The 27,791-nt window shown below is 47.0% G+C and overlaps 2 protein-coding genes across 5 annotated transcripts; both read left to right on the top strand.

The window, feature by feature from the left end:
• The first annotated feature begins 185 nt into the window (after positions 1–185).
• LOC120656054 (phosphoinositide phosphatase SAC7-like) lies at positions 186–16,725 on the top strand. 4 transcript variants are annotated; one of them, XM_039934043.1, is made up of 20 exons: positions 291–496; positions 627–869; positions 1,164–1,537; positions 1,617–1,708; positions 1,885–1,942; positions 2,463–2,519; positions 2,677–2,710; positions 2,844–2,924; positions 3,081–3,187; positions 3,324–3,410; positions 3,752–3,829; positions 4,203–4,273; positions 4,357–4,455; positions 5,202–5,301; positions 5,855–5,963; positions 6,066–6,138; positions 14,650–14,743; positions 15,111–15,203; positions 15,460–15,526; positions 16,266–16,725. In XM_039934043.1, exons 2-20 carry the CDS (start codon positions 698–700, stop codon positions 16,394–16,396), a joined length of 1,977 nt encoding a protein of 658 aa, XP_039789977.1. In that variant the 5' UTR covers positions 291–496; positions 627–697; the 3' UTR covers positions 16,397–16,725. The 4 variants fall into 4 exon arrangements, with proteins under 4 accessions (XP_039789979.1, XP_039789980.1, XP_039789977.1 ...); XM_039934045.1 differs by lacking the exon at positions 627–869 and having other exon boundaries at positions 186–305; XM_039934046.1 differs by lacking the exon at positions 627–869 and having other exon boundaries at positions 273–496.
• Positions 16,726–16,941: 216 nt separating this feature from the next.
• Positions 16,942–18,516, top strand: LOC120656055. Its single transcript, XM_039934048.1, has one exon. The coding sequence runs from the start codon at positions 17,063–17,065 to the stop codon at positions 18,014–18,016; it is 954 nt and encodes a 317-aa protein (XP_039789982.1). The 5' UTR covers positions 16,942–17,062; the 3' UTR covers positions 18,017–18,516.
• Positions 18,517–27,791: the final 9,275 nt, after the last annotated feature.

Raw genomic sequence — 27,791 nt, 5'->3', positions numbered from 1 at the left:
GCCAGTGATATGTGTGACTCGCACCTCAGAACACGGATTTTTTATAGGAAATTCGGATACTAAATCCCGTTAGCCGAATTACCCCCCTCCCCCAAAAAAAAAAACCCGAATTAAGCCAAGCCCAGCTACAATTACCCAGGTTCTTGCAATTCAGCCCAACACACCATCTCTTTACAGGCCAAGCCCACCACCGTAGCTATGTATGCAGCCCAATACCTCTTCCAGCATCTCTCTCCTCTATCTCAATTCTCACGTACCTTCTCTCCCGTGGAGACCGAGACCCAACGGCCGGCCAGACTTTCGGGGTGATCTCCTCTCTCCCGTTCCGATCTGCATCCCTTCTCTGTTCTCTCTCGCCTTGACGCGTACACAGGCTTGGGGTGAGGATGGCCCCGCGCCCCCGCCCGTGGCCGCCGGCTTGCTGTTGCTGATGTGCGCGAGAAGGTCGATGCGGCGTAGGTCCGGCTCCGGCGAGGCGAGCGACGTGCGGCCTGAGGTGAGGCGGCCATTGGGACCGGGGACCACTACCCTGCTGCTGCGACAGACCGCCAGCAGCTCGGCATCTAGCGATACCTTTATTCTCAGCTCAGCGGACTCTGATCTGTCTCCTCCAACAACCTATATAGGATATAAGACAAGCATTCAGATTCCTCGTGGCTCGAGATCTCCCCGATGCTAGATATCTGGCTATGGGCCAATGGCCAGCGGTGCTGCTCTAGTTACAGGATGCGTTCTTCCAGCCAGCCCGCCTCGCGCGAATCATGTCCATAGCAGGACACGGGGCTGTAGATCTCTTCGATTTCATCACACACGCCGCTTGTTCGGCTGTGCGCCTGCTCGTGGCCATCTTAAACTTGCCCGTGCTGAAGGTTCGAGTTGTCCATTTATTTTTCCGTTGCGGGTGGTGGTTGGAGCCATAATACTCATGTTTGTGTCGCAAAATTCCGGTAGGCCTTTGCTCGGATGATTGACAGCACAGCACTGGCATTTCAGTTGTTACTGTTTAATTAAGAGGAATTCCAGTTCATAGTCTCCCTGGCAACCTGCTCTGTGCTAATTACCTCCCCACAAGTGTTTTTTCAAATAAATTTGACTAGTACTCTGAATGAAAATCTGCATGTGATTGTTACTCTTACCACCATCAGTAACACCAATTGTTTCAGGTTATCCCGCCATGGATGGGACAAATGATGGAAGCCCTTCATCTAAACTTCATACAAGACTGAGGCTTTGGGAGTTTCCTGACTGTTATATATTGGAACCAATTGATGGCCTTGCTGACTTGTTCTTGTCAGTTAGCCGAGCCAATGGAACAATGAATCTGGTTGAAGCGCTGCCACCATGTGGATCATCAACACCTAAAGTTCAAACAGTTTATGGTGTGATAGGAGTGCTCAAGCTTGCAGTTGGATCATTTTTTCTGGTGATCACAGATCGTGATTGTGTGGGATCCTACTTGGGACACGCTATTTTTAAAGTCACAGGACTAAAAGTTCTTCCCTGCAACAATGCACTTAACACAACTTCTGCTGAACAGGTGCAAAATTGCTTCTTCTGTACCCTGTTAAGTTGTCGCTATCAATATTCCCTTTGACATTCAAATATTTTGTTGGCAGAAAAAAATGGAAAGTGAATTCTCGGAACTCCTGGATGCTGCAGAGAGGACTATCGGCCTTCACTTCTCCTATGATATCAACCTTACACTCTCGTGAGTTCTTATTAAACATTTCAGTTACATTCAAGAGTTCCATCCTTGAAGCATTTAGATTTTGAATGCAGAGAGAAAGTTATTGTGGAATAGGCATGGTTGATAATTTAGTACTATGAACTTCCCTGTATTATTTGTTGTAACCCACAGGCTTATCTTTGTCTGTTCGAATCCAGTGCACAGAGGCTACATGATCTTGGTGATGAGTATAAATCACTTCCCCTTTGGAGACAGGTTTTGCTTCCTTCTCCATTTCTAACTCCACATTTTGCTTATAGATGGGGAGTCATTATCTATGTCCACTATATCTTGTCATATGCTAGCCTCTGCTGCTAACCCTTACTGGTACATGTAGTACCAGGTTGCCTTTGCTAGTTGCTACTTTTAGTATTACATAGTATGCCATATAATCTGACCATTTTATGCAACAGTGTTTGCACTGTCTGTTTGCACTTAGTCTCAAAGTTTGCCATTCTGCTGTTGGTAATGGCTAGTGACTTCTGTTGCACGCTGCAAATTTACAAGATAATTCTAAGTAATCGCATCCTTCAACATGGAAAATGTGCAAGTTAATGTTTGGTAGAACTTTTATAGTGTGAGAACAGAAAAAACAGTCTTGCTTGAGTTAAACTTGGTAAAATAAGTTTTAAGCATTTTCACAGTAGCTTTTCAGCACCAGAGCTTAGTAGTACTATCTTGTGCAGTTGTGCTTTGCTAACTACTATTACTGATTGAATGACATAACTCTTTTCAGGCTGAACCAAGATTTCTATGGAACAGTTACTTGTTGGAACCTCTAATTGAGAACAAGGTAAGATTAATATATGTTTAGGTGGACTTTTTGGATAGCAGGGATTGGTAAAATTCCTAAATTATCTTCCCTTTCCAAACAGGCCCTTAGTTCATTTCAATTTGGATTTCAAGGCAGCTGAACCAGTATTCTGATTGCTTCCTTTCTCCCTTAACAGCTGAACCAGTACTTATTGCCAGTAATTCAAGGCAGTATCCTTCGCATATCATGACATTTCAACTAGGGCACTACTAGAGATATAAGATGTGTTCTATTAAATTGTTGATTCAACTTTCCTTTGGGTCATGTTTTATTGTGAATTTATGGAACTTAACTAAATATCAGGTTTTCAAAACATGCATGCAGAAGTTGGGTCAGAAAAGTTAAATGTGACCCTGATTGCACGTAGGTGCACGCGGAGGATAGGTGAGTGTTCTTAGGCATCAAAATAAGTTTTTCACATTTCTTACTTTCATTTAGTTAAATATGTTATTACTGTGCATGGTCAGTTTTAACTGCACCATGTCTTCTCATTTTTGTGAAACTCAATGTTTTATGATTTCTTCATGAATTTTTCTAAAGGTACGCGGATGTGGAGACGAGGGGCTGATGCAGAGGGTTATGCTGCAAACTTTGTTGAAACAGAGCAGATAATGCAGTCAAAAGGATTTACAGCATCGTATGTACAAGTAGGTTTCTTCTCACAATTTGAAATCAACACTTAATATTGTTTTTTGGTTGCCTCATTTTTATGTTGTGCTTCAGTCTTAATTAGTTTGTCAATATAAATATTCCAAATACCTTGACAAATTATATGTTTTGCAGGTTCGAGGTTCTATGCCATTCATGTGGGAGCAGATTGTTGATTTGACATATAAACCTAGCTTTGACATTGTTAGACAAGAGGACGCGGTGAGCTTTCTTATATCATTCCTTGTTTTGTTCTTACCTTTTTGCTGTAATGTCACTATATCTTGTCATGAAATTGTATGATATCCTTACTTACATTTAACTAGTAGATACTCCCTCCATCCCAAATTATTAATCGTTTTGGCTTTTCTAGGTGCATAGTGTTTGTTATGCATCTAGATAGACATATGTTGTATCTAGGTGCATAGCAAAATCTATGTATCTAGAAAATCCAAAACGACTAATATTTTGGGACAGAGGGAGTAATCTAGAATGCAAGTATGCAAACTGTGCTGATTATTTTATTTTATTTTTATAACTCTATCTTGGTTTCTGTTGTTCAGCCTCGTGTGCTTGAGCGGCACTTTCATGATTTGCAAAAGAAATATGGAGCTGTCTTGGCTGTAGATCTTGTCAATACAGTAAGTACACTGCACTTGAACTTCAAACTAACACTAGTGCTATAAGTTTCCAAAATTAAGAAAATCAGGAGTACTTGCTCCATATAAAATCATACAATTCTTCATATTTAGTATTAACTTCAGATATGGATCCTGCATACTTGCATTATTTTCTCCCTAGTGGACATATTTCCATATGTACTACAGTTATTCCTTCCTGCTTATGTTTCATGTAGTAGTATAATGATTTGTTCAAGCAGTGAAGCACTAACAGATACTTTTCTTGAAAGCTAAGAAACAGATTGGCCATTTTGATTGAACCTTATAGTTCTTGCTTATTGGCTTTCTTCTATCTTCCATGTGATGTTCACCTTGTTTGTTTTCTGATATTGAGGGTGGCGGCGAAGGTCGCCTCCGTGAAAGATATGCAAAATCTATTGAACCTATTCTCAGCGAAGATGTAAGGTAACAATTCCTTTCTCCCCTATGGACTGCTCAGTGCTCCTATCATGTAATATTGTGGCTAAGCATGTATGCATGTCTTGCAGATATGTGCACTTTGACTTCCACCGAGTTTGTGGTCATATTCACTTTGAACGCCTTTCTCAGTTGTATGAGCAGATCAAAGATTATCTTAAGCAACATAGGTATGTTTAGCTGATGTAGTATTACTCCATGTCATACCGTTTATTATTTTGTACGATCTTGATATTTCTTAAAGGAGCATTGTTATATGGGGGCCAAATCAGCCACCAAATATACTTTGGTCTAACAAACAACCACCAGTCGCACATCAAATCTGCATGCAAAACCAACTGCATATGACTTGGCTTGAGGGGATCATTAGTTCTTTAATCTAGTGGTCTATGGATCAATTCGTGCTAATCAGCCTGATACAGAATGAACTTTTGTACTTGAAGCCAAAGCTATCAAATCTTGCATGTTGTCACTTCAGATATTGCCTTGAACCTTGAGGAGTGCTAGTACAGATGTGTTAATTACCAACAGCATAGATTTTATTTTTGGTATTTGAGTTCCTGTCTGAAGCGTGGGCCTGGCACAGTGATAGTATCTCCACTTGTGCCCTGGAGGTCCTGGGTTTGAATGCACCTCCTTGAAAAATGAGGGTAAGGCTGCCTACGAATTCCTCTTCCCAGATCCCACTTTATGTGGGAGTTTTCATCACTGGGTATGCCATTTTTATTCGAGATCCTGACTAATCAGGAAAACTGAAGTGCATTCAGTCACAATATGTTAGTCATTCTATTTTTGGCTTATTATCATCATCTGCAGTGAGGTTTTCTGTATATCTTAGTGATATATTCATTTATATTATGTCTCCAAAGACTCATGTATCCTTACAACTTGGTTTTCTAATACAGTTGTCTGATAGGTACTTCCTTATAAATGATAAAGGCGAGAAAATTGAGGAGCAGACTGGCACCGTCAGAACAAATTGTATAGACTGTTTGGACCGTACCAATGTGACTCAGGTACATACTTTCCAAGCTTTGTTGCATTCACATGTACTTCAACAGTTATTGATAAGCAAATAATATGTCTATGCAATACCATTTTAGTCATCCAGTTACCTAGCGGCTTCCCCTTTTTGTTTTCCAAACCAACTTGAGAAAGATTTGCTGTTTGGCTAAGGGCATTTGTCATCCTTTTATTGTAGTATTGCAATATAGATGTACTATGTAACAGATGCGGAACTTGCAAAAAATGTCTCATTTGAACTGTTAATCATTTTCCAAACTTGTATACTGGGATAATTGAAGTACTTTTAGGACAGCATGTTTGATACTAATTATATGTTTAAGTTGTACTCTTGTTTGGTTTCAGATTATTTGTTCTCAAACAGAACATATGATGCAGTAAGAATATCCCATGCCTTGAGTTCATAGACTCATAGTAGCTAATCATTGTGCTATTGTTGATACATCCTTCTATGATGGACAATTACTATTGGTCTTTTTTGGGTTTTAGTTCTCTTTTGGTTCTTCAACTCACTTATATCTCTGAATTTTGACAATCTCTAAACAGAGCATGATTGGAAGAAAAATTCTGGAGAGCCAACTCCAACGTATAGGAGTTCTTGGTGTTGATGGTACAATAAGCAACCATCCAGCCTTTGATACAAATTACAAAGTTTGTGAGTATTATCTTTACCATTTAATTAATCTGGGTTCTTAGTTGCATTTTCCATTCCTTTTTATAAGCAATGATGCTGGAGTAAATTGAGTCCTTTTTTCAGTGTGGGCAAATCATGGAGATGCAATAAGCATTCAGTACTCTGGAACTCCTGCTCTGAAGGGAGATTTTGTTCGGTAATTTCTGTATTTGTAGCCCCCCCTATTTTTCTTAACAAGAACAGGACCCACTTCCAATTTTCACGTTAAATAAGAACAGTAGTCACATTTATCACCTCAAAATCTATTCAGAGCTAAGAACTTGTAGTTATGAGATGCTTAGGGAGTTAGGGTTATGAAGAATTGGAGATCACATGACCACTATTGCAGTGAATCTCTATACTAGCATGACCCAGATAATGTGCTACTGTAAAGTTATATGTGTTTGACTACTTATCGGGTGAAAAGCCTACATCATACAAGTAAGGCCCCCTTTGGCAGTGATAGAATGTATAGCTGTGTGCGTATACTTGAGGCCCATATTGGGCGTGTAGGCCCATATTGGACATGTACACCTTCTTGTATTGCAAGCCACATTGGCTATATAATGAGAGGTCACCCCCCCCCCCCCGCATAGGGTGTGCGGTGTTTCCCTATTCCCTCTACCTTTCTACATGGTATCCAGAAAAGGCAACGATCGGCCTTCCGCTTCCGCTCCCTCCCTCCGCTATTTTTCTTAACAAGAACAGGACCCACTTCCAATTTTCACGTTAAATAAGAACAGTAGTCACATTTATCACCTCAAAATCTATTCAGAGCTAAGAACTTGTAGTTATGAGATGCTTAGGGAGTTAGGGTTATGAAGAATTGGAGATCACATGACCACTATTGCAGTGAATCTCTATACTAGCATGACCCAGATAATGTGCTACTGTAAAGTTATATGTGTTTGACTACTTATCGGGTGAAAAGCCTACATCATACAAGTAAGGCCCCCTTTGGCAGTGATAGAATGTATAGCTGTGTGCGTATACTTGAGGCCCATATTGGGCGTGTAGGCCCATATTGAGCGGCCCATATTGGGCGTGTAGGCCCATATTGGGCATGTACACCTTCTTGTATTGCAAGCCACATTGGCTATATAATGAGAGGTCCCCCCCGCATAGGGTGTGCGGTGTTTCCCTATTCCCTCTACTTTTCTACATGGTATCCAGAAAAGACAACGATCGGCCTTCCGCTTCCGCTCCCTCCCTCCGCTAGGGTTCCCCCCTTGCGCCCTACCTCTCTGCCCTAGGGCGCCATCTCCTGGCGCCGCCCCTCCCTCCTCTCTACGCCCCTAACCTAGGGCGCAGCCCTCTCCCTTCCCTGCGCGCCCTCCCCTAGGGCGCAGACCCCCTCTCGTGCCGCGTCCATCAGCAGGCCGCCGCTCTTGGATCAATCTGATCCAGTGCCGCCGCCATGAGCTCCTCCTCCGGCGCCGCCGGAACAGATGGTTCCTTGCCTGTGCTTCCTGCCGCACCAACACAGGCCATCATTGTCCACCCCTACACCACCGTCAACGTCAAGGCTCACGTTCCCGTGACCCTGGACATGAAGAGCGCCAACTACTCCAAGTGGGCTTCGTTCTTCACGGCGTTGTGCGGCAAGTTCAGCCTCCGCCGCCACATCGATGGCACCGCACCGCAGCCCGACAACCCAGATTGGGACGTGGCGGAGTGCTGCGGCGCAGCTGGATCTTCGGCACCGTCGACGACTCCGTCCTCGACCTCGCCATCACCGACGAGAACCAGACCGCGTGCCAACTCTGGGTCGCGATCGAGGCCCTGTTCCGCACCAACACGGCCTCACGCGCCGTCTTCCTGCTCGAGGAATTCCACACCCTCAAGCAGGGCGACTCCACCATCGACGAGTACTGCCAGCGCCTCAAGTCGAAGGCTGCCGCCCTTCGACAGGTCGGCAACCCCATTACCGACTCCCAGCTCGTACTCAGCCTCCTGCGCGGCCTCAACCCTCGCTTCGACTCCACCGCCGACGACATCGCCAACGCCATGGATCTTCCGTCCTTCACGCGTGCCCACGAGCTGCTCTCCCTCAAAGAGCTGCGCCTCGCCAACGACACGAAGACCACGGCGGCCACTGCCCTAATCGCCTCCACCATCGCTTGCTGTACCAGCCCCTGCTGCCGCTCCTCCTTCGCGGGAGTCGCTACGGGCGTCAGCAGCAAGGGCGGGGACAGCGGAGGCAGCGGCGCGCCCAAGCAGAAGGGCGGCAAGGGTCGCCGTTCCGGTGGCCAAGGAGGCAAGGGCAACGGCGGCCCGCAGACCGGCCCGCAGGAGGGCCAGTTTCGCCCCATGGTCCCTCGGGTCAGCAGGCCGGCGGCTCCTGGCAAGGCGGCCAGGGCGGGTGGTCCAGCGGCCACGGTGGGTGGCTGGGCGGGCGCATGCCTAGCCTCCTCGGCGCCAACCCCCAGGCACACACCGCGTTCGCCTCGGCGCAGGTCTCCGCTCCTCAGATGTGGGATCAGGCCGGCTTCATTGCTGCCCTGAACCAGATGGCGCTCCAGAACTCCAACTCCTGGGTCATGGACTCTGGCACGGCCTTCCACATGCACTCGTCGGATGGTATACTTCTTTCCCGCCACCCCCCTCCCATCCTTTCATCACCGTGGGCAATGGTCAAACCATCCCAGTTTCCAGTCATGGCAGCTCATACCTACCCACCCACGCGTCAAATTTTTCTCTTCATAATGTTCTTGTTGTCCCTTCCCTAATGCGCAGCTTACTTTCAGTTCGCCAGTTCACCAAAGACAACAATTGCACTATTGAATTTGACGCCTTTGGTTTTTCTGTTAAGGATATCCCGACCAGTCACGTGATTCTTCGCTGCAATAGCTCCGACGGCCTGTACACCGTCCCCCCCAGCCCTGCAGCTCCACACGCCAGCCTCGCCATCTCCACCAGTCTCTGGCATCAGCGTCTTGGTCATCCTGGGGCTGCCACCATAGAGTTGCTTAGAAATAATGCCTCCATCCAGTGTAATAAATCTAGGCATACTCTTTGTCATTCATGTCAACTTGGCAAGCATGTGCGTCTGCCAATTAGTACCTCTAGTTCTATCAGCACTATGCCTTTTGAACTAGTTTACTGTGATGTATGGACCTCTCCTGTAGCGAGTATTTCGGGTGCTCAGTATTACCTCGTCATTCTTGATGATTTTACACATTTTTGCTGGACTTTTCCTCTTGTCCACAAGTCCGAGGTTGCTGGTCATCTAACCAATTTCTGCAGCTTTGCCCAGACACAATTCGGCCTTCCCATTAGAGCTGTTCAGGCTGATAACGGCACTGAGTTTGTTAATAATTCTCTCGCCGCCTTCTTTGCATCTCGAGGCATTCACCTATGTCTCTCGTGCCCTTACACCTCCTAGCAGAATGGCAAAGCCGAGCGCGTTCTTCGGACCCTCAACAATAGCATTCGCACCCTGCTTATTCATGCTGGCATGCCGCCCAAGTATTGGGCCGAGGCCCTCGCTACGGCGACCTACCTCCTAAACCGGCGCCCCTCCTCTGCTGTTCAGAACAGCGTTCCCTATGAGCTGCTACACCGCCAGCCACCTGACTACGCTCATCTTCGCGTTTTCGGCTGTCTGTGCTATCCCAACATGACTGCCACTGCCAAACACAAGCTTGCTCCCCGCTCTACAGCTTGTCTTTCTCGGTTATCCCTCCTCTCACAAGGGGTACCGCTGTCTCGACCTCACCACTCGGCGGATCATCATCTCTCGCCATGTTGTGTTCGACGAGACCTGTTTTCCGTTCAGTGCTGACCCATCCAGTGCGCCTCCGAGCTCTCTGGATTTTCTTCTTTCATGTCACGCCGTGCCGGTGCCTCGCACTGCAGCAGCGGCCCCTACTGCGGCCGCTCCATCGCTTGTCGATGTCGAGCAGCCGCACCCCCGTGCTTACCTGGAGGAGCTCTTCGAGGACCCTGCTATCCTCCAGGTTGGGCCGGTTGTCGGCCTCGCATCGGCTGCAGCTCCGGCCGGCCCTTCTCCACTCTGGGTTTACACTCGGCGTCGGCCTCCGAGGGCTCCTGTGGCTCCACCGGCACCTGGGCCTGCTGCTGCTGGACGGTCCAGCAGCTGCCCCACCGGCACCTGCGCCTGCTGCTGTCGGTCCAGCAGCTGTGCCTCCTCCGCCGGCCCCTCCACCGCCGCCTCCTCCGCCGCCTCCACCGCCAGATTCGGTCAGCCGGCCTGTGACGCGGTCTCAGACAGGCTCCCTGCGGCCTGTTGAGCGCTACGGCTTCCCTCCACCACCACCACCTCCAGCGCCTACGGCTCAGATGGCTTTCGCCGCTACTGCCATCTCCCCGATCCCGGGGAACTACATGACTGCCCTGGTGGATCCACAGTGGTGGGCTGCCATGGCTGAGTACCAGTCGCTCGTCGACAATGACACTTGGCGGCTCGTTCCCAAGCCTCCTGGTGCCAATATTGTGACGGGCAAGTGGATTTATAAACATAAATACCACTCCGACGGCACACTTGCCCATCACAAGGCTCGCTGGGTTGTTCACATGTAAGGATCACCGGGGTGTCCGACCCTAGAGGGGGAGGGGGTGAATAGGGTCGCTAATCGCTTTTCTATTCTAGGGCTCAATCTAATTGCTTAAGATAAACCTAACACGTCCTACACATGCTAGTTATGACTAAGGTTTATCTATGCTACCCTCTACTTACCCCAAAAGACTTGCCACCTATAGCCAATCCTAATCAAACTAACTAGGAAAGTAAAGGTAAGCAAGAAAGAGTAAATGCGGAAACGTAATGCGGTAAGTAAAGCGGTAAGGGAGAGGATATGCAAACTCCCGTGAAGACACCAAGACACACGATTTAACGTGGTTCGGTTAGGACACCAAAGTCCCTCCCTACGTCCACGACCACTTGCTCACAAAGAACAAGTGTGATACCGAGTCTCTTCGCTTGATCACCGTCTTGCCACGCCTCCAAGGCTCCCGACAAGCAAAGGCTAAGTGACACCAAGTCACAAAGACGAGGTCACCGCCACCGTCTATCTCGAAGCGTCACCACGGCACCGTCTTCACTATCTTGGAGCTTTAACACCAAGTAGGGGCCTCCTTCCCCGCACAAAGTGTCGTTGCCACTCCACACCAAGTCGGAGGGTCACACGACGAGTACAAGTGTTTGCTTGCCGCAGCAAGACTTCTCTCAAGGGAGCTCTCGCAAGAACTAATCCCTAATCAAGCACTAAGCACTCTAACAAGTGTGCTTAAGCCTATATGATGTACAATGAAGCTCTATGGTGGTTGGAGATGATCTTTAGCTCTAGTATACTTCTTTGAACTCCAGCACACTCAAATGGTGCGGCCTTGGGGGTATATATAGGCAGCACAAGCAAATATAGCCGTTGGAGAAAAGCTGCCAGAAATGTGCTTAACACCGGTTAATCCGATGCTCCCCAAATCGCCATCGTCGGTTTAACCGGTGATACTAAACTGCCCACTGAAAACTAGCCGTTACGTGTACGGGCAATCAACCGACGCAATCGACCGGTGTATGTAATGTTAGCGTCGGTTTAACCGGTGAGTGCAACTGTCCTCTGATCCTTGAAAAACAAACTCTCTGGACAACTGCACCGACGCCATTAACCGGTGCATCATCGGTTCATCCGATGTATGCATTTTCCTTGGTCTGCTTCTGCCATTGCACCGACGTATTCAAACTTCCTATCGTCGGTTCATCCGGTGCCAAACCCTAGCCCGCAGGCCATCTCTGTCATTGCACCGATGAGTACATTTTGCCTTACGTCGGTTTAACCGGTGATACTAAAACTCCCAGACGTGCTCAAGTCAATGCACCGACGTGTGTAATTTGCTTGGCGTCGGTTCAACCCTAAGGGCGGAACCCCCGTAGGGGCGGCCCTTCGGGCCTAGCTTCGCCTCTCTTCTCTTTGTCATCACTTGAACCTAAAAGGCTGAGTATATCATCTAAGCAAACACATTAGTTCAAGTGTTGCGTGTGTCATCAATCGCCAAAACATTATAATGAAATATGGCATAAAAGGCCATTTTCGCTACATCACAGCTTCACCCAGCGACACGGCGTCGACTACGGCGAGACGTTCAGCCCCGTCGTCAAGCCTGCCACGATCCGGGTTGTCCTCAGCATCGCTTCTTCACGTCACTGGCCGATCCACCAGTTCGATGTGAAGAATGCCTTCCTTCACGGACGCCTGGAGGAGATCGTCTACAGTCAGCAACCTCCTGGCTTTGTCGACCCTGCTCATCCTGACCATGTTTGCTTGCTGCAGCGCTCTCTCTATGGTCTGAAGCAGGCTCCGCGGGCGTGGTACCAGCGTTTCGCCACCTACCTTCGCCAGCTGGGTTTCGTCGCCTCGGCCACCGACACCTCCCTCTTTGTTCTTCAGGAGGGAGGCGCCACTGCCTACCTGCTGGTGTACGTCGACGACATCATCCTCACGGCTTCCTCGTCGGACCTGCTCCGACGAATCACAACTCGTCTTCACTCTGAGTTCGCCATGACGGACCTCGGAGAGCTGCACCACTTCCTCGGGATCTCCGTCACGCGCTCCTCCGACGGGCTATTCCTCAGCCAGCGCCAGTACGCGCTAGATCTTCTCCAGCGGGCAGGCATGGCCGAGTGTCACTCGACGTCGACACCTGTTGACACTCGCGCCAAGCTCTCGGCTACAGAGGGTCCTCCTGTCGCCGACCCCTCTGAGTACCGGAGCCTCGCCGGCGCTCTCCAGTACCTGACCCTGACGCGTCCGGATCTCGCATATGCAGTACAACAAGTCTGTCTGTTCATGCACAACCCTTGGGAGCCTCACCTTGCGCTGATCAAGCGCATCCTTCGCTATGTGAAGGGCTCCCTATCAGCTGGCCTCCACATCGGCACTGGGCCGGTTGACAAGCTGGTCGCCTACTCCGACGCTGACTGGGCAGGCTGCCCCGACTCCCGCCGCTCCACATCAGGCTTCTGCGTCTTCCTCGGAGACAGCTTGGTGTCTTGGTCGTCCAAACGGCAAACCACGGTGTCCCGGTCCAGTGCGGAGGCCGAGTACCGGGCTGTCGCTCATGTGGTCGCCGAATGTTGCTGGCTGCGCCAACTCCTTCAGGAACTTCGTGTCCCGTTGAAGGTGGGCTACCGTGGTCTACTGCGACAATGTCAGCACTGTTTACATGACTGCCAACCCGGTCCACCACCGCCGTACCAAGCACATTGAGATTGACATCCACTTCGTTCGCGAGAAGGTGGCTCTCGGCGAAGTTCGTGTTCTTCATGTGCCGTCACAATATCAGTTCGCTGATATCATGACGAAGGGGCTTCCTCTGCAGCTGTTTCAGGATTTTCGGTCCAGCCTTTGCATCCGGAATCCTGATGCTTCGACTGAGGGCGGGTGATAGAATGTATAGCTGTGTGCGTATACTTGAGGCCCATATTGGGCGTGTAGGCCCATATTGGGTGGCCCATGTTGGGCATGTACACCTTCTTGTATTGCAAGCCACATTGGCTATATAATGAGAGGTCACCCTCCGCATAGGGTGTGCGGTGTTTCCCTATTCCCTCTACCTTTCTACAGGCAGGGCTTCGGCTCCGGCTCCAAAACCGGCTCCACGTGAAGCCCTGCCAAAGAGGGTGAAAGGGGCCGCTCCACGACCGGCTCCGGCTCCAAATCCCGGGAAACCCAGTGACTGGAGCTGTTTTGGTGAGGCGGAGCCACAAAACCGTGGCTCCGTCCGGCTCCGCCTCACCCATTCCAGCCTTGCCCCGGGTGGACGGCGCCTGCGTCAGCAGCGAGAGTAGAGGGCGGAGGCAGTGCGGCGGCCGGCGGCGGGAGGGAGGGCAAGGAGCAGGCGGCCGGGGCAGGGCGGAGGCCAGCGACGGCACAGAGGTGCCTGCGGCGACGCGGGGCAGGGAACAGGGGCAGGTGCGGGCCCGACGGTGGCGCGAGCAACGACGGCGGGAGCGAGGCAGGGCAGGAGGCCGGGCGGCGGCTGTGGGAGCCCGGGGCTCGGTGAGAGGCCGGCGGCGGAGGCAGCCCGAGGCGCGGCGCGCCAAGGCCGGGCGGCGACGGCGGGAGCCCGTGGCGCGGTGGGAGGCCGGCATCGGAGGGGCTTGGCGGCGGCGAGAGGGGAGGTGGGGCGGCGGAGGTAGGAGACGGTGACGGGGATGTGGGGCGAATGGATAAGGAGGAGAGGGGAAAAAAGAAAAAGAGAGAGGAAAAAAGAAAAAGAGAGGAAAAAAGAAAAAGAAAGAAAAGGAAAAAAAAGAAAAAAATAAAAAAATAATAAAAAAGGGCAATTTAGATATTTTACAATCTCAATCCAACAGGGGGAAGCTGTTTTGGCAAACGTTTTAGAAAACGGCTCCAGCTCCACCAGAGAAGCCGCTCCACCAGAGGAGCCGGAGCCGGAGCCGTTTTTGGAGGAGCCAGAGCAGGCTCTAAATGTCAGTGCAGGACATAAGATGGTCCCAGAATAATAATTAGACTGACCGAGTGCGTATTAAGTACTATAGTTTCTTCTGTATATATCATAGATTACTGGTGGTTAATTTACATTCATTCTGTTTTGTGGTTGTGTATTTTAAAATGAAATACAGAAGCGATATTATATTATTTATTCTAGCTACTGTCTCCACATTTACATTTTTTTTTCATCTCAGGTATGGGAAGCGAACTACTCAGGGTATTGTGAATGATTTGTGGAATGCACTTGCTAGATACTACTTAAATAACTTTGTTGATGGGACTAAGCAGGTAAGCATTGATTTTGCGATGATGCCCCCAATGCCAACTCTCTATGACTTCGCTTAGTAGATGTGTCATGTTAATGATATATTAGTACCAGTGCAATTCTTGAAGAGGGGCCTAAGCCTAAGAATTAAATTACTGAAATTTATGCTGAGTTATGGCAGCTTACATGTTGTTGTATAATTGATTTGTGTGGTAACAGACAATGCATTCTCTATAAAACTTCTTGTTAATGCCTCCACTGCCCACAATCTAACAAACATCATGCAAGCTACTTATTTGAACTCAATTTGTTCCAATTTACCTTCAACTAAAATATGTGCCCCAGGTATTTTGTAGGCAGGCCTTAATATTTATTTATTATCATACATAGGATGCCATGGACCTTCTTCAAGGACATTACACGACATCTGTTAGTCGAGACATGGCAGTGCCAAGAAAAGGAGGACTTCTAGAGAATTATGCGGTGGGTACAATTCGTTATAGCTTAAACTCTCTTTACATCACAAAGTTATCGCATTTTGAACTGCTAATGGGAATTCCTTCAAAATCATTCACATTTTGTATGTTTTCTGTGTGTATTTTGACTAAGCACATGTACATACACAACCTTTGACACTCACTTGGTACTCTTTATTTACGGGAAATAGCTGGATCAACTACTGGAATGTGTTTCTTATATATTCCAACAGAACGAAACTTATGCATATTTTCCTTTACAGTCCTTCCGCCTTGCTTTTGCATTGATTATGGGAGCTCTGATGTTCATGATGATGTCACTAAGACATGGTAAGGAATCTGGTTCTGCTGAAAGAGATATTTTCTAGTGTTCTGCTATAAATTTATGCTGATCAATGCTCTCCTGTAATTTTACAGAAAGCAGCATTTGCTGTCTGTTTCCTACCACGTTAAATCCATGCATTAAATAAAGGAACAATTTCATAAAGTCTTCCATTTAGGCTCATTCCTTTGGAAAAGAGCTTTACTGCTCGATGTGCTATGTTGATATTTTGTTTATGCAGTGAATTGATTATTAAATCTAAATGCAACCAATGGGACAAAAAAAAATACTTGCACATATTTATTCTTTCATTTTTTCATGGATTAATGGGTGCTACCATTCAACTTAATGGGTGTATGGTCAAGTTGATGACGTGCCAGACTGCCAGTTAACGTGACAGAATTGATTGTATTTGCTACACCACACAATAGCGCCCATGATATCTGGCCTTGAGATGTGATTTGCGCTGCTTTTGGCATTTTGGGGATGTTAAGTAAATGGCTGAAGTTGAGGATGAAAAATTAGACTGAATCAATATTCTAAGGGCCAACATGGCATTTTTATTTTATTTTGTATTATACTATAATTAATGTTTGAAAAATTGAAATTTGGTCAAAATCTATCAATGTTGTTAAAGTTCTAGCTATCCTATTATGTATTGACCTGTAAGTACTGATCCAGACAATTCAGGTTGAGCGAAATTGTAATTCCATGTACACTGCTAACTATCTTCGATTACCTTTGCAGCCCGGGATGATGTTCGCCACTTCTTCTTGTCACTTCTATGGGCTGGTCTTTGTATTGGTATCACACATTTTGTCAGAGCCAATGGTCGAACATTCACTAATCGGCCTCGGTTTCACCAGTCACACCATTGATAGGTGCAAGGCAACCATTTGGCTCGTCAAGTGAGTTGCCTCTTAGATTGTCATCATTCATCGAATTTGTCGACGCATTGGTTTGTAAAGATTATGTCTTGCAATTTTTGCACGCAAACCCGTTGTAATAAGTTTTCTTCCCATTTGTAACAAGCTTCTGTTTCCTTCTCTCAAACTTTTAATTCCTGTAGTCTCGGCTGTTATGATCTGCTTGATAGAATCCATTTGTAGAAAACCAAGTGAACATGCCTTTTGCAATTATCATTGTATTTACGATTTGACACACTTGAGTGACAGTTTCACCAGCAATGGCAATTTTCCTTATCATACGAAGAATTGTATTCTAATTGTTCCCTTGGGTTTAGACTGAGGGAGCTGTACCTACACTCACTTTAATAAAGTATTCAGACTAAACTGCTGCTCATACATGGCTAGTCAGTTATGCTGTCAGTTCATCACCTGAACCTTTCTGTTCTATAACAGTTTCAGCCGTGCAAATGCGTTATCTGTTTATGCATTCAACCCCTGCAAACAGTCATGTTTTTTTAAATGAAAACAGTCATAAATTTCGTTGGCTTTCTTTCTTGAAGTCCTGCCGAAGCATTTGTTAGAGTGGTTGCTGTCTAAAAGATTTTTATCTGCCAAACTCTGAGTGTCTGGTCGAGTATGCCAACTGCATTTCTACTGTGCCTTGTCAGCTCTTTCTGCCCCAGCAACTTGTCCGGCCTGCACTTGTATAAAGCTCGTGTGCCTTTGGTAGCAAGTCCCCTTCTTCCCCTCTACCGGTTTTTACTTGACCATGACACAAGGCCTGTATTCTGCTGCTGCCGCTCCTGGTTGGTGTTTGAAGTAGAAGCCAAGACAAAGCCCGGGAACCATGTCTACTTCAACACCCTTTGCAATGGGTTCCCATCACTGATCTCATCCTCACCTGCAGTGGCAGCACCCTCACTCATGGTCGTCATGGAGGCAACCGCTGCGAGCCGCGCCGAGGTCGACACCTCCCGGCCGTTCTGGTCGGTCCGGCAGGCCGTCGAGGTCTTCGGAGAGAGGTACGCCGGTGGTGGCAACGGCGGCAGCTCCAATGCGAGCAGCGAGTCCAGCGTCAAGCTCAGCGCGCCTCCGGCAGCCTCGTCGTCCATGGTGCTGGAGCTGGACTGCCTGAAGAAGCTGGAGGAAGACCTGGCGGAGGCCAAGGGCGAGCTGGTGGAGCTGAGGCAGAGGCAGGCCCAGATGGAGGTGGCCATGTCCAGCCTGAGCGCGCAGTTCAGCAGGGGCCTGGCCGTCTTCTCCAGCCTCGGCAAGGGGAAGGAGGTGGCCGTCGTCGGCGCGGCGGCGGCGGCCGTCGGAGAAGATGAGTACAGCGGCCACGGCCGGGTCCGCAGCGATCGGTGGGACGAGAGCCGGGCCGAGGAGTGGATGGCGAGCCTCGAGTACCTGCCGAGCCTGTCGGAGGCGCTGGCCATCAAGATGATCGAGGACGACCTGGGGGGAGACGGGAAGGGGAGGAAGGCCAAGAACGCCAAGAACAAGGCCGCCAGAAAGAAGCACAAGAAGCAGAGGAGTGGGATCTCACTGGTCGGGGGCATGTTCTGCTCCAAGAAAGCCAAGTCCAGGTGATCTAAAAAGCCAGGCCGGGACAACACATACTTATACCAGAGATGTTTCTTTTTATATTTGTGTTGACAGCAACTTTTTTTTTCCTACCTTAACTTCTGCTGAAGAATACAGTCTGCCTCATAAGCTGCACTGCGCAGCAGTTGCCGATCTGGAACATGGGGAATTTCGCAAGGATTTTATGGTAGCAATGCTGCATGGAGCGATTTGTTTGGCTCCTGAAATCCTGCGAAACTCCTGGTTGTTCTTGATGGGGAGCTAGGAGTTCTGTTTTTTTGAAGAAAGTAAGCCTCATGGAGTTTTGAAGTTGATGATGCCTTGTAATACCAAATTGATGTTTGTGCTTAGTAGTTGGTAGGAGAGGTATGTCCTCCAGCCAAACTATCTAACGAGCCGCGTATAGAGTCGGCGAGATAAACTATCGCTACTTGTATTTCAGACAGTAAGAATGACCCGACACGAATGATGTGTCATGCAGTAGTGAACATACAAAATTTGGTTGAGTTGGCCAAGTCTGATAATTGAAGATGTTCACTTTTTATATTTGGTTCAATATAGAGGAGTTAGAGAGAGCTGTTGCGAGGGATCTATGTGGAGATCTTGTGGAAGAAATTTTTGATGAAGTTGATATAGTGCCAAGAAGGGAGAGAAAAGTGGGGAGGAGATCAAACTTGAGGAGTTAATCTCTTTAAGAAATCTTTTAATGTTGAAAAATGAAAGAATTTTTTTAGAATAACAGAGGTCTTAGAGACTTGGCTAAAACAAGAATTTTTACTGATATTTCTAAGGAGCAGAAGCTAGACTTTATTGCTCTTTTAGAAACAGGGAAGAAGGAATCCACTCAAGCAAAGCTTAATGGCATGTGTGGTGGGAGGAATTTCATTTGGCATTGGACTGAATCTCATGGTAGGTCAGGAGGAATTCTTTTGGGAGTCAACTTTGATGGAATAGAAGTGGGAAGCATAGTTGATGGGGATTTATTCTATCAAGTTCAGGTTAAGGAATAAAATGGATAACTTCCAATGAGTACTAGTAGCGGTGTATGGGGCAGCACAACCAACCTTTAAAGATAAGTTCCTGACTCAATTAGTCGAGAATTTCAGTAAGGAAAATCTTCCCATACTATTTGGGGGAGACTTCAATATTATTAGAAATCCTAAGGAAAAGAACAATGATAAATATGATGATAGGTGGCCTTTCTTGTTTAATGCCATTATTGATAGCCTGAATCTTAGAGAGCTGAAGACATTTGGCAGAAAATTCACTTGGGCTAACTCTCTACCCATCCCAACTTATGAGAGGCTGGAGAGGGTGCTAGTTAACCCTAAATGGGAACAACAATCTCCCCTGGGCACAGTAGCTGCTCTAACTAGAGAGATCTCTTATCATACCCCTGCTGTTAAACATAGGGAAGAGGGAAACCCCCCAAGCAAGCAACTCTTGTTTAAATTTGAACTGAGTTTTTTTTTTGGTTTTGGTGGCTGAAATGTGGAGGAAGGAAACAAAAGGAGATACATCTATGCAAAGATGGCAAAATAAGATAAGAAAACTAAGACAATTTTTAAGAGGATGGGTAGCAAACATGGGTGGTGCTTACAAGAAAGAAGAATATGAATTACTAAGGAGGCTGACGAGCTTGATGAAATGGAAGAGAATCTATTAAACAAGCAAGAATTGGATCTTAAGCAATGCATAAAAGACAGATTAGCACAACTGTTGAGGGAAGAGGAAATTAAGTGGTTCCAGAGAGCTAAGACTAAAGAACTGCTTGAAGGAGATTGTAATACCAAATATTTCCAGCTGGTAGCTAATGAAAAGAGAAGGAAAACCAGGATATACAAGTTAGAACAAGAGGAAGGAGTAATAGATGGTGAGGAAAACCAATTCTGCGTCAATAATATGCTTGGTCGTCTGCATACTGCATTTGTCTGTTGGCTGTAGACATTTGATTGAGAATGTTCAAGGCCAGGATTTTCCTTATTCGAAAAAAAATAATGCTGAAGTGATCTTGAAGCTAAAGCAGCCATCAAATAAAAACTACTGAAGGTATCGTCGCCTGGAACTCTGAAAAGAATGGGATGTTCTCTGTCAGTAGTGCCTGTCGGCAGGCAAAACAACTGCAGGATATAGAAAAGGAGGAGCACACATCATTTTCAACTAATGGCGTCTCTAGGCCGATGTGGATATCCTTTTAGAAGATGCCCATTCTGCACAAGGTATGTATCTTTGGCTGGAAAGTACTGAATGATGGGCTGGCCACATGAATACACAACCGAAATGATTGGTACATGCAAAATATGTGGGATAGAAGCGGAGTCCGTTGTACATGCTCTCTTACAATGCCCCGCATGCCAAAGCGCTCAGTGAGGCCATGAGATCCTATTGGAGTCAGGATGAGGAACAGCTACATGGTTTACATCCGGAGGGGCTATGCGATTTTTTCATAAGATTAAGATTAAGCTGTTTCTTAAGATTAAGCGATTTGGGTGTTGACGCGAGTTTGGTCAATACACAAACGCTAGAACGCGCGGATTACAATGATCCCAACACCAGCGATGGCCGCCGGCGACCGGTCAGACCGGTCGCGGCAACCAGTTAAACCGGTTGGACGCAGAGAGCAACGCGAAATCTAAAACCTCTCGGGAGGGACCCCATCGGAGCTTGAAGATATATGTAGTCGGAAGACCACCCAAGACACCCTTGAACACCGTAAAGACGAGCAAAGAATATCACGAGGTTGTAAATGTTAGGGTTTGAGGAAAATAGGAAAAAAGTAGATTGATTGATTCGATTGGGTAGAAAGACCTCAATTGGCCGTGACTTTTATATTTATAGGCCGGGGAGGACGTACCCCTTCCAAATCGGGTTACAAACGGACTCCAAATTACAGATCTAACTCGACTCGGACTGTACAGCCTCAGACCGGTCTGACCAGTCGGCCCAACCGGTCTGACCGGTCAGCCTCGGTATTTGCCAATTTTAGCTGCCAACATATGCCCCCTGCCTTTTTGGTGAGTTTTGCAAGCCAAAAAAATAAGTACCAGGAACTAGCCTAGATGCATGATTTATACAGAAAATACAAGGCTTAAAATAATGCTAAGGGTGATACTCTATACCAGCCGTCTTCGTCTTCAAGCGTCTTGCCACACGCTGGGATAATATTTCTTCAAGTATCTTCCATTAAGAGCCCTTGGAGGACGTTCTCCTTGCATCGTCTTCACCATATAAGAATTGCCGAAGATAACCTTGGCGATCTTGTACGGTCCCTCCCAACTTGGCGACCACTTGCCGAACTTATTGCTCTTCATCCCAAGAGGCAATATTGTCTTCCAAACCAGCTCACCAACCTGAAAAGATTTTGCTCTTACCTTCTTGTTGTAAGCTCTAGACACTCGAATCTTGTCTTTCTCAATTTCCTTCAAAGTTTGCAACCGCTTGTCACTCACTTCATCAATATTGTCCATCATCAAGTCATAGTAATCAACAGTGTTAAGATCATTTTGCTTAGCCAATCTATAAGCGTCTAGATTCACCTCAACGGGCAAAATGGCCTCTTGACCATATACAAGCTCAAAATGAGTAACTTTAGTAGCACCATGTCAAGATATACGATGAGCCCACAATGCTTCAGATAAAACCTCATGCCATCTCCTAGGATTCTCCTCTATCTTCTTTTTGATGAGCTTTATCAATATCTTATTACTAGACTCGGTCTGACCATTGGCCTAAGCATAGTAATGAGATGAATTGAGTATCTTGATCTTATAAGATTCGGCAAAATCACGTACCTCTTTTGAAATAAATGATGAATCTTGATCTGTTATCAAAGTTTGAGGAATACCGAATCTATGAATAATATGCTCTGTAATAAACTCAGTTACCTCCCGATGTGTCATATTCTTCAAAGGAACCGCTTCGGTCTTGTTGTCGGTCAAAACCCACCGGCGAGTAGCGACAGGCAAAACGAAGAGCCGGGAGGCTGCCGGGGCACTGGCTGGCACTGGTCCCTTGGTCAACGGCCCAGATCCTGGCACACGTCGACGCTTCCGGAGATGCAGGGCGTGCCACCTGACCTATACCCGATCAGGAAGGTGCAAACGTGCTTTCGATGGTTTGCCTGCATGCACAAACACATGTAAACATTAGTCCGAGCCGTGGTCGGCTCCCCGGGATGACTCTTGCATCGGCTTTAAAGAGCTGATCGAGTCCCGGTGTGAGATCAGATCTGCATAACTGGATGTTAATAGATAAAGCAAATAACTGCAAAAAACTGCTTCAATTAGATCTAGTTAATCCAATCCACAATGGTAAAAGCTTCACTGCTAGATCGGAACATCCTACACGTAATTAGGCATAACGAGCGTAATAGATAACCAAACTTTAACCAGAAAAGAGGCCTAAGAATAAGCGAAAGCCGATTCCCGGATCAATCCCTATTAAAATCAGAGCAAATCATCTAATACGTCGCCGGATCATCCAACTCGTTTGTAAGGCCTAACCTAGCAGATATTAAGCCGATTCTTAAGTATAAGAACAAACCATAACATATTAGATCTACTAGATAAAAAAGAAGCAGGGTGTTATCTCTACGCGACTAATTCCTATGCAACGAGAAATAGCGTAAGATTAATACATGATCACGCAGAGATAACATGATATTCATAGATGATAAACAACAAGAGCATGATAGATCTACTAAAGGTCATGCTACGAACATCGGGATAACTTGCATTACTCGCCATAAAAAATGCTTCAGTACGAGTAATACCAAGGTAAAAGCAAGAACAATGTTGCCGTGATCACAAGAAGTGATCAGGGCAGCATGACGCTTACTTGGATGAAACCCTAGGATTAGGGGTGGCGGTGCGCCGAGAATTGTTGTTGCGAGACGTGATGACGTTCTCTCTCCTTTACGAATATCATAGGGTACATATTTATAGTCCGGAGACTTGGAAAACAATCTAAACTAACGCGTCCAAATCAGACTCTATCCCTAACCCAAACTGAACTAAATCTAAAGATACATGGCCCACACGGCCCAAACAATCAAGCAAAAGCCGATTCACAAGCCTTCTTTAGTTCCTACTTTAAGCCCAACTTGCTCGCGGCCCATTAATTAACCCTGTTAATTTATGGCGATAACACATGCCCCTCTAGTTTTGGCAATAATAATTCCAAAACCATCTCATTGCTTCATCTTCCTGTTGATGCTCATTAAAAACGCACTACAACCACCACGGAAGACGCAACATCTCTGCAGCCGGCTCCTCGCAGAATGTGAAAATGCCGATCCATCTTCCATTCTTTATTATTTAATCTCACCCTGAATCGACTCCTTTCACCACAAACTCACATTCCTCCCATAGCCCACATCAGCCATGGCGATGTCCTCCTCCTCTGGCTCCAACTCCAGTGGCTCCCCTCTCTCCCCCTCTTCCTCGAGTTCCTCCGCCTCCTCCCTCGACTCCATCTCCGAAAGCCGAGAGCCGACGCCAGAGTACAACCCGACGGCAGCGCACGAGGCGCTCGCTCCTTCACATTGGGATGCAGAAGAGTTCGACTTCGGGGTTGTCTCTGAGGACGACGAGCCCAAGACCGAGGGCGAGGACCTCCGGCTCCTATCCCAGGAGGAGCTAGAGAGCGACAGCGACGACGACTTCTCCTGGGATGGAGCCGATTCCTCCTCGGAAGAGGAGATCGACTCCTCCTCCAGCGGCGATGACTCGATGGCCGGAAACGCCTTCCGGTTCCTCAGGTCCCTCGAGGGGGACAACGAAGAAGAAAGCAACAGCGGCGGTGGCCGCTGGAGCAGCGACGACGACGGCGACGATGGAGACGTGCCGGCGCGAAGCCCCAAGTGCCGTAGGTACCCAGGTACCTATGGGTGGTAGATGTAGGTAGTACTGTAAGGTAGACTGAGCCGAAGGATTCGCCCCTTTGTCAAATCGGCTCTTCCTCTTGTAAAAAACTTTATCTTTAATGAATAAAGCTTCCTATCACTTAATTGCTTGCTCGGACAACCCTTCAAAAGTCGATGGCACCGCATCAGGCTTTACCAAATTGGAAGCAACCAGCATAAGAATAGAACATCACCTCCACTCTGAATCCAACTCGAAATATTCCAAATCCGAGCACAATTCGAGAATCCCGCTCCATAAGTTCGAGCGAAAACTCACATAGTATCCAAAACTTGAACCAGAGCCCGCAAAACAACCAAACCCTAAGTTAGCAGATCTGAACCATGGCAGACTCCGAAGCTCAAACAGCGAGATCTCCAATCACCGATATGACAATCTATGGCCTGAAGGTAATATTCATCCTATCCTTTTAACTTTCTTCAGCTCACCAAACCTCCAAATGAATTAAATTCTGAAATATGACACCATATATAAATTTCTGAATTTCTGAACTCCAGGTGTCAGACATCCTTTTGTCGCATCCTTCCAATCCCAAATCCTTTTGTCTTGGCCCAAGAGTTTATGAAAATCCCACAGATTTAATCTCCTGTGAAGCGAATAGAATCCCTTTCGTAAGTCAAGACATTAATTTAAATTCCTGGGCCGACTGCTTAAGAGCCTGGCCTAATCCACCCGAGAGCTGGATTGCATGGTATAGCAGTGTAGCAAAAACCTATATGCCCTTGTGGCAAGAATTGAACATAGCTGATGCACTCAGTTTATCATTATCCCCCCTTGATAAAGATTAAAACCTTCTGAAAACCATCGGCTATTTCTGGTCCGACGCTCTGAACTGTTTCCTCTTTAGTCATGGACCCATGACCCCTACTCTGCTAGATGTTACCATGATTACTGGCCTAGACATTAGTTCCCTTGATCCTGCAGCCCACAGAATGGTAGAAGCCCCCTTCAAACTTTCATCCAAGGCAGACTGCACAAACTAGAGTCTTACATGAACCAGCACATGAAGACAAAAGGTCCGGTAACTAAAAAGGAACACACAACCTTTTTAAATCTTTGGTTAGAACATTTTATTTTCTGTGGTCCTTCCTTAGCTCCAACTAAGAATTACCGTCCTTTGGCTTACCATCTGGCCCATGGCAACCGCACTAGCCTAGGCAAACTTTTTCTCGGAGAAACATACAGATGTCTCCATCTGATGACAACTAATTTGCTCAACCAAAGGAAACTCAGAACTAGAGGCCCTTGGTGGTTTATTCAGTTATGGGCAAAACTCTACTTTCAGCATCAGATTCCAAACTTTCAAAGCCTAGCCAAGAATTCCTTCCCCGACGAGAATGGCAAGCCAATTAGATGCACTAGCTATGGCCAAGCCCTATTCAGCCTCCCTGGCAGCAAACTGGTTTAGAGTCTTCTACAAAGGTCTAGACAATCCCCTCTACTTTCCATTCACTGAATCTGAAGCCTTTGAGAACCCAACTACCTTCAGGCTGGATAGCTTTGCCGATGATGACAGCACTCGGCATCTATATTCCCTGATGATCCGACCTGGCTTCCTCCCTGTTGGCATAAGTACTTCCAACAGAATCATCAAACTAGGTTATAAAACCTATCAACCAGTCGTAGCAGCTCGGCAATTTGGCTTAGGACAAGTCCCTCCCCACTTCCATATTCACCACTTGGTGGAGAGTAGAGCCGATTTACCCGATGGTCTTACCAGCTCAAGATGCTACAACATGTTTGACAACCTCCACATTCCAATACCAGCCGATCTGTCCTTTACTCCCTCGTCAATCGACTTTAACACATGGTGGGGAATGTGGAAAACTCATGTATTCAGAAGAGCTTTAGGCCCTCTACAGCAGCAAATTGATCCTGAATACGCAATCCCCGAGGAAGAGGTACTGAATCCGTGCACCTATTTTTTCTAAGTCCTCCACCACTTTACTTGGCTAACCCTGCTCACCTTGCTTACAGCAACAAGATGATCCAGAACCCATGACCAGTGACGGGGAGCCATTCTACTTCCTTCCAACCGCCCCTGATGTTTTTTTTGCAAGGAGTCACCGCCAATGAAGAAAGTAATAATGACTGCTTAGCCAGACTCACCCCAGTCGGCTTCTAAGCGGAGACAAACCTCTGGAAGTGCTGCCCCCCGAGTCCCGACTAAGAAAAGGAAGATCATCGCAAGACGAGTCATCAAGAAAACAGTACAACCTTCCCCGAATCTATTAGAATCCAACACCAACCAGGTAATTCATCTCTCCGAAACTTCTTTCTTACGCATATATATTTTGGTTGACTGTAATCCTATTTTCAGGACGCAGCTGGAGACACCCTCAGTACTAGAAGCCCAGCACGACAGGGAACCACCGTTCATGAAGCCGACACTAGAACAAGTGAAGTCCAAGAATAGCAAGGATCAACCATCGTCTCAGCAGAAATTCGCAGCTAAGGAACTGCAACAGCTGATGTACTGATGGAAGCTCAACCCGGAACTCCCGATGCTCCGATGGAGGTGCGTGACGAACAGGCTGACATATCCGATGCCCCTGTTGTTGCCTCAAACCCAACTGAGCCGATCACACACGGACCGACCATCGCTTCTTCCTCAGAACAGGTAACACTACAAGAGCTGATTCTAAATCAGCCGATAATTCCATTGATGCACCTTGTTCCCAAAACTAACTCCACTATCTCCACAGGGCTTCAATATTTCAGCTTTGCTCTCCTTTGACCTAGCATCAATGGGACTGATCGCCCCTGGAGCGAAAGTACCATCATCACGGCAGCCGATTGACCTCGTGAATCAGCTACAACATATCAAAGGTATGCTATCTGCTCCAATCAGTACCCTGGTTGACGATTCCAGCGAAATAAAGAAAATCCTCGAGCAGATAGAATCCCAACTCCCAGAGTCACTTCAGGTCAAGCTTTGGCCAGCCGGCCATCTTCCCTTCTTTCAGGCAGAGGTGAAAGCAGCACAACAGAGAATAGAACTATGTCATTCTCAAATTCCTCTGAAAGCTGACATCGCTCAAAGGTGCAAGATGCTCAACCAGAAGAAAGCAACTCTAGACGCCAAAGCCGATATCTCTGTGAGTACAAGGTGACTCAATCTCTTGGAGAAAGAACTGGTGGAGCTCGAAGAAAAGGTCCGCACCATCCAGAGACTGATCCAAGAGGAGAAAGCCTCGATTGCAAACTCCAAGCAAGAAGCCCAAGAAATGACCGAGCAGATACATGCAGAGTTTGCAGAGATAAGCACCTTGAGTCAACAGATAGTAACAGGCGATGACAAAGATGACGAAGCGATCATAGCAAGAGCCGACGCCATACGCGCAGAAGCCATCCATGCAATAGAAGGGTTCCTAAACTAGTAGAACAATTCAGAGAACATTTAATGTCGCATGTTAAATCTGAAACTCGTACCTATTAATAACATCTTAAGTCGATGGTTACACATCGGTTGCCTTGCTTCTCATCTATATATTTTTTTACTGGCCAACTCAACGTGTTGGCCTCTCTCACTTTTTATTATTTTTTTACTGACAAACTCAACGAGTTGGCCTTTTATAATACAGCCAGATGGATTTCATCGGCTCTTGTTATTCGTCTTCCCACATGCTCGGGAAATATTTCTTGAGGTGTTGGCAATTGACGGCTACAGGAAACTTGACACCGTCCAATTCTTCAAGCATGTACGCATTTCCAGGCAGGACCAGATCAACCTTGTACGGCCCATGCCAAGTTGGAGACCATTTACCATACTTCCTATATTTAGTTCCCAATGGTAGCACTGCCTCCCAAACCAAGTCTCCAACCTGGAAATCTTTTGGCTTGACCTTTTTGTTGTATGC

The sequence above is a fragment of the Panicum virgatum genome, chromosome 1N (assembly GCF_016808335.1).
Source record: "Panicum virgatum strain AP13 chromosome 1N, P.virgatum_v5, whole genome shotgun sequence".
NCBI classification, from domain to species: domain Eukaryota; kingdom Viridiplantae; phylum Streptophyta; class Magnoliopsida; order Poales; family Poaceae; genus Panicum; species Panicum virgatum.
Note: the sequence above shows the minus strand (reverse complement) of the source record. Positions and strands in the feature narration are given on the sequence as shown.